The 12,260-nt window shown below is 41.7% G+C and overlaps 1 protein-coding gene across 2 annotated transcripts in view; it reads left to right on the forward strand.

Annotated features, from left to right (window-relative positions):
* Nucleotides 1–12,260, forward strand: part of LOC124787808 (integrin alpha-PS1) — a 563,745-nt gene that overhangs the window by 509,053 nt on the left and 42,432 nt on the right. For both annotated transcript variants that reach the window (XM_047254733.1, XM_047254734.1), the window contains one exon: nucleotides 5,920–6,149. In XM_047254733.1, the coding sequence (XP_047110689.1) occupies nucleotides 5,920–6,149 (230 nt within the window). The remainder of the gene's footprint in view (nucleotides 1–5,919; nucleotides 6,150–12,260) is intronic.

The following is a 12,260-nucleotide window of genomic DNA, read 5'->3' on the forward strand; positions in this document are numbered from 1 at the left end:
CATTCAATGAAGTGTCATCTAGTCGCTGGTGCTACAAATAAGAATGTAACACTGTTGCCACCTGGTGGCCATTTCCCAAAAAGCGTTGCCTGCTAGAGCAAGCAGACAGTCAATCTGTTTCTTATGTGATCTCGGGTGATGGTGACCTGACAGCTGAGACTAGCTGCTTCAACACACACTCAGCCTGGCAGGTCAGCCAATATTTATTCATGCCAAAGTGAATTTGTTATAGTGTCACAGCTGCAGAAGTTGTGTATGGCACATGTAAAGTACCGATTTACTCGAATCTAAGCCGCACTTTTTTCCCGGTTTTTGTAATCCAAAAAACCGCCTGTGGCTTAGAATCGAGTGCGAAGTAAGTGGAAGTTCTGAAAAATGTTGGTAGGTGTCGCCACAACTAACTTCTGCCGTCAAATATATGTCGCGCTACACAGGTGTGCTTTGCAGGCACAAAGATAAATACTGGCGCCAAAACCTCTGCGTCAGTAAATAAGTTAAAAGGGACAAGAATGTAAACATTATGCCATGTATTCTTTTGTGTTTGCTGCTATTTCATTTAAATCCTGTCTGCCTAATAAACTAGGAAACTAGAACAGCAAACGCGGATGAATATACGTATCATGTCATGTTTATATTCGTATTATTCTTATGGTGAATAGTGATACAGTCAGAAACTAAGCACGGCAACTGACTAGATTTTTAAATCTAAGATGACCCTAATTTCTGTCCAGAATGTAATGTACTAAAGAGTCGTCTCTACAGATTTTCAAATGGAGAAAAATTTTCGCTAAACTCTCGTTCAGAACATCTTCTATCATATGCAGTCTATTATTTGGTTCTTGTTGATCATTATCAAAGAAGCAAGACTCTCGCCATTGTTTCGCTTATGAGACAATTCCTCTATTTTTTTTTTAATTGTAAGCCGCAGTAGCGCGCTCAAAAGCAAGCCTTGCCGCGAGCGGCGACAGGTCGTAAACACGCATTATCAGAATGTAACAAACAATGCATGACACAGTACAATAATGCATTTTCAGCTTGGAGTGACATAAACACCTGTAACAAAGAGAACGGCACTTATCAGATCAAAGCAAAATAAGCAATTGATTCAAACCAGACGAAGCACGCGAAAAAGGAAGAGTACCCGTATAAATACGGACGGAGCGCCTGACACATAGCAATGGCTACCTGGTAAAGCTTAACTGTTAAGCTTACGACTCGAACCAAACTACTGTATCTGTATCTTCATCCATTCGACCTCAATTGTGTTTCACGTTACAATGGACCAACTGTTTTTCGATTTGGAGGGGCGGTCTAAAACTTTTCTCTCACCTTGAATTTTGAGTCTCAAATTTCAGGAGCGGCTTAGATTCGGGAAAATTTTTGTTCCTTGATTTCGAGTCTCATTTTTCGGGTGCGGCTTAGATTCGAGTGCGGCTTAGATTTGAGTAAAAACGATATCCCTGGTTTCAGTAGCCATCAGGACACTGACTGGCAGATAGATGGTGGCACGCAGAGAATGCCATGGTGCAATGTGGTGTCAGCCTATTGCCATAAAGGGCTTACTTATGGCACAGATACCATCTAGCTGGGCTCGTGTCATTACTTTATGCTATGTTCCATATACATGCTTTCCATAAAGATTTTTCCTGAAATTTAAGTTTCACATAAAATAATTGCTCTTTCTCGAAATGCTTCCTTTTTCTTTCTTTCTTTTCTTTCTTTTCTATTGCCAGTGTACGTTTTGTATCTTCTTTTCTTCAGATGTCATCTGTTATTTTGATGTCCAAATAGCAAAGCTCATCTACTGCATTTTGTTTTTTCCTTGTGTTGATGTTCATTGTAGAACTTAATTTCAAGTCAACATCTGTACCATTCAAATTATCTTCCATGTTGTTTGTCATTTGTGATAGACTCACAGTGTAACTGGTAAATATTATAGTTTTTATGAGGGACAGACAGTAAGTAATGCAACTGTTTTTTTTTTTTTTTTATTTTCCCTGAGATGAGATTGGTTTTATTCAGGATGCCAGTACACCATATTATTCCCCCTCTTTTCACATCATAACTCTATTTTTTACACTACCTTACTGGGAGGGCCTGATGCCCGCATAATACTAGTCTGCTGGTTGATGTCAGAGCTGTCTTGCTGCATCAGTAACCTCACTATCATCCATGTACTGCTTCCTTGTGAAGTGCATCTTTCATTTGAGCAAACAGATGGAAGCTGGAAGGTGCAAGATCCGGGCTGTAGGATAGATGAGTAAGAACAGTCCAATGATGTTTCATGAGCTCCTCTCAGCTGTCCAGACTAGTTTGAGAACCTTGCATTGTCATTGAAAAGGAGAAGTTCATTTGCATTCTGGTGGCGATTAACACACTGAAGTAATGTCTTCAATTTCCTGAGGGTGTGTACGGCTGTCTGCCATGTGGGAGATCGGACAGGTTATCGTGACCTCGTCGTGATGATGACAGGTGCCTCACCCATCATACTTTTGTTCACTGCCAGATTTCTGTAGACATTCTGCAAGCACCATGAGCATCTGTGATGCTCTGGTTTACCACAAAAAGAAACTGAATGACAGCTCTCTGCTTGAAATGCACCTCCATTACAGATGCCATTTTGAAGGTTACATATAGTGCTGCCACCTATCAGAACTTCATGAAATTATAGGGGCTGAAGTGAGATTATAACACTATGTCTCTCAAGAAATTCCACATTTTTTCAATCAAATGTGACCAAGAAAAAAATATATGTTTCATTACTCATCTTAAACACCCATTGTATTTCTTATCCCATAACTTTAATTCCTATTCCAAATTTCTCCTTGGCTTCCTTCACTTCATGCTCTGTGTACAAATTGAATAGCATGGGGGATTGGCAGCAACCCCCACGCCCTCTCTCTCTCTCTCTCTCTCTCTCTCTCTCTCTCTCTCTCTCTCTCATTGCTGTCTATGTTTCATCGTCATTGACTCTTACAACTTTAGTCTGGTTCCTGTACAAGTTGTAAATAACTTTTCACTCACTGTATTTTTTTGCCAATAACATTTGAATTTCAAAGAGCAGCTTCCAGCGAACACTGTTTAAGCCTTTTTCTAAATCTACATATTCTATACATTTAGCTTTGCCTTTCTTCTAAATCATGATCAACCACAATTTGCCAAAGTTCAAGTGGGCTGGGTGTGATCCACAGCTCAATGTCTCTCAGCTTTGCACTCGGTACAGTGCAGCATTTCATTTAGTATTGCAATGCGACATTATTTGGTTGACACAACTCTCTTCAGTTAGAATCATGTTGTCAGTGTGATGAATATCTTCACAAGGATTATAGCTCATAACTCTGTCCGCATTATAATTGTACAATATCCATGTATCTGAGTAACAGAAAAGAAAAAAAGAAAGAAAAAAAAACTTTGACTCTTTCTCCATCCCAGAGACTCCTCTCCAAGGGATCTACAGAAAATGATAAATGTAATGTAATGTTAACTCTTCACTATTTGTGCGTGGTATGAAGGACATCTAGTGATCTGTCATCACAATCCTTTAAAAATGATATTTTGACTAAAGTTCAGTCTTGATCACACCATTTATGTTTCAATGACATAGGTAACCGGTTTCGGTTATTTTTACATAACCATCATCAGACCCATGGCTCCCTTAGGATGGTAGGCGGAGCTCTCCTCAGCTGCTACGAAGTCAACTGCTGACACTTGCTGATGGTGTAGCATTGAAATCTGCAGCAATTTGCGGTAGGGTTGCACTTCTGTCACGTTGAATGATTCTCCTCAGTCATTGTCATTCCCGTTCTTGCAGGATCTTTCTCCAGCCACTGCGAGATTTGACATTTTACTGGATTTCTGGTATTCACGGTACACTCGTGAAATGGTCATATGGGAAAATCCCCAATTCATCACTATCTTGGAGATGCAGGTCCCATCACTCATGTGCTGACTATAACACCATGTTCACACTCACTTAAATCTTGATTACCTGTCATTGTAGCAGCAGTAACCAGTCTAACAACTGCACCAGACACTTGTTGTCTTCTACAGGCATTGTCAACCACAGCATTGTATTTGAATATGCATGCCTATACCAGTTTCTTTGGCACTTCGATGTACATATGCATACATATATACATACTCCACCTCATTAAAGGATTCGCTCAAAAACAAGTGAAGTTTAATTTTTTTGTGTGTGTTTGCCTATTGACAACTTGATGCTTCTACTATTGTGACTTATCACCTATACTCCTGAATTATTTACATTCTACCAGAACTTTTCTTACCGTACAAGATGCAGTCAAATGAAAAATGAGACAGTTGCAAAAAAAGTTAAGTAAACTATTATCCAAATGTAATCATGATAATTGTTAATATAGTATCCCACTGAGACAAATGGCCAATGCTTTCATGGAAAAATGTTTTTGGTTGCCTACAGAACCACAATTTTGCCCACATATGCACCTCTTCATCTGAAGCAAATCAGCGGCCACAAATGTCTTTCTTCAGGGCTCCAAAAGTATGGAAATTGCCTAGGGAGAGAATGTGTGAGGTCTTCCCAGTAAAACTTCTGCATCTTAGTTAAAACAGTTTTGGCAGAATTGGATGGTCTTTGGCTACAAGTCTGTGAAGCTTTCCACCTCATGATTTGTTAGCATAAAGGACTTTCATGATTATGTCATCTGAAGTGGTGAAAAGAACTGACGAGTCAGGGAATTTCTTTATTGATAATTCTGTGTGTGTTTGGACTTGTCACATATGTAAATTTTCAAAAGATGACACACTATCTGTATTTGTCAGGGGTCATGGGATTTGTATGATGTCTAGTTGGTTGGTAAAATGACACTGAATAATAGTATTTAAGTGCAGCACATCTGTAAGTGGTGTGCTAATACTGAGATAGGGTAGTAACTCTTTATAATTGTTGTATCTCATTTCTGATTAAGTGGTTTAACAATAACAAATTTAAGTTAGTCTAAAAAAAATAACAATATGAACAGATATACTGCATAAATAACTTTATAATATAAAGGTAAGATAGATACTGCTACTTACTGTAAAGATGACATGATGAGTTGCAGAAAGGCACGACAAAAACACACTTACACACTTAGCTTCCAAGCAAAGCCTTCATTAGAAAACCTCTGCTCTGAACGGTAGGGGATGGTGGTCATGTATGCATGAGGTGTGCTGGTTGTATGAATGAATCTGTGTGTGTTTCCTTTTCTGATGAAGGCTTTGGCTGAAAGCAAAGTGCCTAAGCGTGTTTTTGTTGTTCCTGTCTGCAACTTAACATGTCATCTTTATGGTAAATAGCACTCTATCTTTCCCTTACATTGTTGAGATCCCAACCTGAAGTTTCTATCGTTTAACTTCGTAACATATTAAATAATGCATGGGTAAACAGAGTAAAACAAGAACTCATGTTTTGCTCAAAGTACAACCCTCAAGATACATTAGTTGTTCAAGAAAACGTACTGAGTATTTCTGAAGAAAATTGCCCAAAGGTGTGGAAACTACCAAGATAGACCAATATAATAATGCTTTTGTCTTGTGCTGGGAAAGCGCGCGCGCGCACACACACACACACACACACACACACACACACACACATATGTTTATTTTTACACACGCTTAAGCATACACATGTGTGTGTGTGTCTGTGTCTTTTATTAGATCACACGAAGGGCATTATCAAATAACTTAATGACTATTTCTATATTGTTTATATGCTTGTTGGCCTTCAACATCTCAACTATACATTGAGTGTTTATCTCCTTCTTGCATTATTTGTATTCTGTTTAAGACTTTCAATTACTGTAATAATGTTTCTGAGTGCCTTCTTACTGTTTCTTATCTTTGCACATATCTTTGTATATCTTCAAAATTAGTCCAACATTCACTTTTCTATGCTTTCAGATTGGTACAACCTGACCACATGTTCTACAGTGGCCCTGTGGTAGGGGAATCTGCTATACGTTATCACGATGAAGTAGGTTCACGTGTTTTACACTTGTACAAAGTTTACAATGAAGGTCCCTGGCGAGTAGCACAAGTTGATGTACTTGTGGATTGGCCAATACAAGTAGCCAATGATAAGCCACAAGGAAAGTGGTTACTCTATCTCATAGAACCTCCATCCGTTGAAGGTAGGATTATTCATATAATTTGTAGTATGTTAACTATTTTTTAGAAACTGAAACCCTGAAAGTGATTTAAGCATAGTATTAAAAAATGCTACTAGTTAACAACAATATGGAAAGGATCAATTTCTGTTCACCATATAGATGAGGTCTTAAGTCACAGACAGGCACAATGAAAAAGAATGCTAGAAAAATTGAGCATTCAGACTATGTCCATGAGAAATGCAAATCTCTCATACATTCACACAAGCACAAATCCAACACACATGTCCACCTAGCAGTCCTGTCCTGTCCCTACCATATCCCTGTATGTTCAGACAGGCAACCCTGGCATTTTCCCCCCACTCCTAACCCGATATCCCACTCTGTTCCGCAGTGGTTAACACACTGGACTCGCAGTCTGGAGGACGACGGTTCAATCCCGTCTCCGGCCATCCTGATTTAGGTTTTCCGTGATTTCCCTAAATCGTTTCAGGCGAATGCCGAGATGGTTCCTTTGAAAGGGCATGGCCGATTTCCTTCCCAATCCTTCCCTAACCCGAGCTTGCGCTCCGTCTCTAATGACCTCGTTGTCGACGGGACGTTAAACACTAACCACCACCACCACCACCACTCCGTTCCTGCCCCAATGCCTCTTTCATATCCCCACTACACAATGCAGTTAGATTGCTGCTCACCTCAGACACAATTGCAGTTGGGCATTAAAACCTTGTAATGGCAGTGGCCATGTGTGTGTGACTAGTGAATGTGTGCGTGTGTTTTCCACTTCTGATGAAGGATGTAGCTGGAAAGCTGAATTTTCATTGTTCCTGTCTGAGCCTCAGTGCCACATCTGTGTAGTGAGTAGCAAACTGTCTCTTTTTCCATGTTGTTGTTGTTATTCCATCATGTGCTTTCCATTGTTTGATTTCTGCTATTTAACTATTCATGGTTATTTTTAATCAATGGGAAGGTAAGAATACTCCAATTTATTTTATAGTGCACATATTTTGAATAGAGATGCATCTTGCTACATATTTTTGTTAAAAGGTTGTCATTTATAACAGTTTTAATTACTAAAAGTGACTGTAGAACTGTGCAGTACATTTGAAACTTGAGGCTACAATTGACAGAAACTCACAAATTATTTACATGAGCTGCACAAAATCAAAGCAAGAGAGTAAGGAATAAAATCAGAAAACATACCTACATTTTGATGTAGTTCTACTTTTCATTGAACTAGATTGCCCTCATTATTATTACAATTGTTTGCTCATTGCTGTTCGTAACCTAAAACTACCAATTCAGGGATTAGCACACAATCAAGAAGAGCAGTGTTGTTTCTTATACGGCTAATCAGATTTAATTTTCTATTGTTTCTTTATTCAAAGAAGGTGATTGCCAGGATCCTTCCTTTGAAAAGGACACAAACACTTTCCTTCCCAGTCCTTGTCTTATTCAGACTGACATTCCATCTCTTTTGACTTTGTCTTTGATGTCCAGCACCAACATTGCCATCATCATCTTCTTCTTCTTCTTCTTCTTCTTTTTCTCCTCCTCCTCCTCCTCCTCCTTCTAATCTCTTTTTTATCTCCAAATATAAGCAGCTCATATACTTCTTCTTGTTTTCTTCCTCCTCCTCCTAATGTCTTTTTTAACTCCAGATATAAGCAACTCATATACTATTTTGTAAGAGCTTTATCCTTTTTGGTCTCAGTCATGCAGCTGAAATTACATTTTGAGTAGCTAGCAACTTTTTAGTTTCGTTTACCACAATCTTCATATCTTCTAAACTTTGATTTTGATCTGCATACGAAACTCAGATACCTTTCTCCTTATTAATTCTTATTTAATTTGATATATTTGCCAGACCACTACAATTCAGATACATTCCTCTAATCTGCACCTTTGGAGTAAGTCTCAAAATCTTTAGTATTCTACCTATGTAGAAACTACAAAGGGCAGTCAAATGAAAATGAGACAGATGGAAAAAAAGAAAGTAAATTGTTTGTTATTCCAAAAGTAATTGCCATAACCATTAATGCTTTTACCCCACTGTGAGACAAGATGACCACATTCTAGGAAAGATGTTTGTGGTTGCCTGTGGAACCATGATTGTACCCAGGGATGCACCTCTTTGTCTGGAGCAAATCGACAGCCACCAAAAGTATGGAAATTACATGGGGAACGATCAGGACTGGATGGAGGGGGTGTAAAGCCTTTCCCATGAAACTTCTGCACCATAGTCACTGCCCATATGTTTCAAGGTTTGTTTTGAGTTTGGCAGCAGAAGTTCCACTGGGAGGCCTTTACATGTCCTCCTACTGTCCCAAACTCTCCCCATGCAATTTCCATGTTTTTTGAGTCCTGAAGAAAAACTTTCATGGCTTTCAGTTTACTTTGGATGAGGAGGTGCAGACCAGGGTACAACCATAGTGACATAGTATCATAGTATAAGGGTGCAAATGCACATGGTGGTCAGTGGGAGTCAGTGATATGCACCCTTACTGCTGATATGATATTGCAAGGTAATGTGTGTATATGTTTACAGGGGGGGGGGGGGGGGGGGGAAGGCATTCCACGTGGGAAAAATATATATAAAACAAAGATGATGTGACTTACCAAAAGAAAGCACTGGCAGGTCGATAGACACACAAACAAACACTAACATACACACAAAATTCAAGCTTTTGCAACCAACGGTTGCTTCGGCAGGAAAGAGGGAAAAATGAAAGGATGTGGGTTTTAAGGAAGAGGGTAAGGAGTCATTCCAATCCCGGGAGCGAAAAGACTCACCTTAGGTGGAAAAAAGGATGGGTATACACTCGCGCACAACACACACACATATCCATCCACACATATACAGACACAAGCAGATATATTCCAAGGCAAAGAGTTTGGGCAGAGATGTCAGTTGAGGCGGAAGTGCATAGGCAAAGATGTTGTTGAATGACAGGTGAGGCATGAGTGGCGGCAACTTGAAATTAGCGGAGATTGAGGCCTGGTGGATAGTGGGAAGAGAGGATATATTGAAGGGCAAGTTCCCATCTCCAGAGTTCGGATAGGTTGGTGTTAGTGGGAAGTATCCAGATAACCCGGACGGTGTAACACTGTGCCAAGATGTGCTGGCCGTGCACCAAGGCATCTTTAGCCACAGGGTGATCCTCATTACCAACAAACACTGTCTGCCTGTGACCATTCATGTGAATGGAGAGTTTGTTGCTGGTCATTCCTACTTAGAATGCTTCACAGTGTGGGCTGGTCAGTTGGTAAATCACGTGGGTGCTTTCACACGTGGCTCTGCCTTTGATCGTGTACACCTTCCGGGTTACAGGACTGGAGTAGGTGGTGGTGGGAGGGTGCATAGGACACGTTTTACAACGGGGGCAGTTACAAAGGTAGGAGCCAGAGGGTAGGGAAGGTGGTTTGGGGATTTCATAGGGATGAACTAAGAGGTTACGAACGTTAGGTGGACGGCGGAAAGACACTCTTGGTGGAGTGGAGAGGATTTCATGAAGGATGGATCTGATTTCAGGGCAGGATTTGAGGAAGTCGTATCCCTGCTGGAGAGCCACATTCAGAGTCTGATCCAGTCCCGGAAAGTATCCTGTCACAAGTGGGGCACTTTTGTGGTTCTTCTGTGGGAGGTTCTGGGTTTGAGGGGATGAGGAAGTGGCTTTGGTTACTTGCTTCTGTACCAGGTCGGGAGGGTAGTTGCGGGATGCGAAAGTTGTTATCAGGGTTTTGGTGTAATGGTTCAGAGATTCTGGACTGGAGCAGATTCGTTTGCCACGAAGACCTAGGCTGTAGGGAAGGGACCGTTTGATGTGGAATGGGTGGCAGCTGTCATAATAGAGGGACTGTTGCTTGTTGGTGGGTTTGATGTGGACGGACGTGTGAAGCTGGCCATTGGACAGATGGAGGTCAGCGTCAAGGAAAGTGGCATGGGATTTGGAGTAGGACCAGGTGAATCTGATGGAACCAAAGGAGTTGAGGTTGGAGAGGAAATTCTGGAGTTCTTCTTCACTGTGAGTCCAGATCATTCAGATGTCGTCAATAAATCTGACCAAACTTTGGGTTGGCAGGCCTGGGTATCCAAGAAGGCTTCCTCTAAGTGACCCATGAATAGGTTGGCAGATGAGGGAGCCATCCTGGTACCCATGGCTGTTCCCTTTAATTGTTGGTATGTCTGGCCTTCAAAAGTGAAGAAGTTGTGGGTCAGGATGAAGCTGGCTAAGGTAATGAGGAAAGAGGTTTTAGGTAGGGTGGCAGGTGATAGGCGTGAAAGGAAGTGCTCCATCGCAGCGAGGCCCTGGATGTGCGGAATATTTGTGTATAAGGAAGTGGCATCAATGGTTACAAGGATGGTTTCCGGGGGTAACAGATTGGGTAAGGATTCCAGGCGTTCGAGAAAGTGGTTGGTGTCTTTGATGAAAGGATGGGACACTGCATGTAATGGGTTGAAGGTGTTGATCTACATAGGCAGAGATACATTCTGTGGGGGCTTGGTAACCAGCTACAATGGGGCGGCTGGGATGATTGGGTTTGTGAATTTTAGGAAGAAGGTAGAAGGTAGGGGTGCGGGGTGTCGGTGGGGTCAGGAGGTTGATGGAGTCAGGTGAAAGGTTTTTGTAGGGGGCCTAAGGTTCTGAGGATTCCTTGAAGCTCCGCCTGGACATCAGGAATGGGATTACCTTGGCAAACTTTGTATGTGGTGTTGTCTGAAAGCTGACACAGTCCCTCAGCCACATACTCCCGACGATCAAGTACCACGGTAGTGGAACCCTTGTCCGCCGGAAGAATGACGATGGATCGGTCAGCCTTCCAGATCACGGATAGCCTGGGCTTCAGCAGTGGTGATGTTGGGAGTAGGATTAAGGTTTTTTAAGAAGGATTGAGAGGCAAGGCTGGAAGTCAGAAATTCCTGGAAGGTTTGGAGAGGGTGATTTTGAGGAAGAGGAGGTGGGTCCGGCTGTGACGGAGGACGGAACTGTTCCAGGCAGGGTTCAATTTGGATAGTGTCTTAGGAAGTTGGATCATTAGGAGTAGGATTAGGATCATTTTTCTATGTGGCAAAGTGATATTTCCAGCAGAGAGTACGAGAGTAGGACAGTAAATCTTTGACGAGGGCTGTTTGGTTGAATCTGGGAGTGGGGCTGAAGGTGAGGCCTTTGGATAGGTCAGAGGTTTCGGATTGGGAGAGAGGTTTGGAGGAAAGGTTAACTACTGAATTAGGGTGTTGTGGTTCCAGATTGTGTTGATTGGAATTTTGAGGTTTTGGAGGGAGTGGAGCTGGAAGTGGGAGATTGAGTAGATGGGAGAGACTGGGTTTGTGTGCAATGAGAGGAGGTTGAGGTTTGCTGGAAAGGTTGTGAAGGGTGAGTGAGTTGCCTTTCTGGACGTGGGAAACCAGGAGATTGGATAGTTTTTTGACGTGGAGGGTGGCATGCTGTTCTAATTTGCAGTTGGCCTGTAGGAGCATGCTTTGAACAGCCGGTGTGGATGTGGGAGAGGAAAGATTGAGGACTTTTATTAAGGATAGGAGTTGATGGGTGTGTTCATTGGCTGAGTTGATGTGTAGGTGTAGGATTAGGTGGGTGAGGGCAATGGATTGTTCAGTTTGGAACTGGTATAGGGACTGATGGAAAGAAGGGTTGCAGCCAGAGATGGGTACTTTAAGTGTGAGGCCTTTGGGGCTAATGCCAAATGTCAGAGAAGCCTGAGAAAATAAAATATGGGAGCGTAATCTGGCTGGGGCGAAGGCATGTTTGCGGAGGGAATGTAAATAAAACCTAATGGGGCCATTGTGGGGGTGTTGTGAGGGTGACATGGTATTAGAAGGTGGAAAGTGTAACATGAGGCTGAAATGAATATGAAAATAAAAATATATGGGGACAGATAAAGGTGAACTAGAAAGTAACTGGAGATCTGGTGTGAAAAAAGGCGAAAAAGTGTTGGTTGAAGCTGGGCTATGTTGATCCTGTGGTGAACTTGGGTTGGTAGACAACGATGTGTACAAAGGTTAGGTGGTTGTGTTGCTGCCAAAACACGTTAAAGGGTGGAGAAATTCGGGAAAATTTCGAAAAAACTGCGTGTAAATGTATTAAAAGGAGTGGTTTTGTGGTGGAAGATTATGAA

The sequence above is a fragment of the Schistocerca piceifrons genome, chromosome 3 (genome assembly GCF_021461385.2).
Source record: "Schistocerca piceifrons isolate TAMUIC-IGC-003096 chromosome 3, iqSchPice1.1, whole genome shotgun sequence".
Taxonomy (NCBI): domain Eukaryota; kingdom Metazoa; phylum Arthropoda; class Insecta; order Orthoptera; family Acrididae; genus Schistocerca; species Schistocerca piceifrons.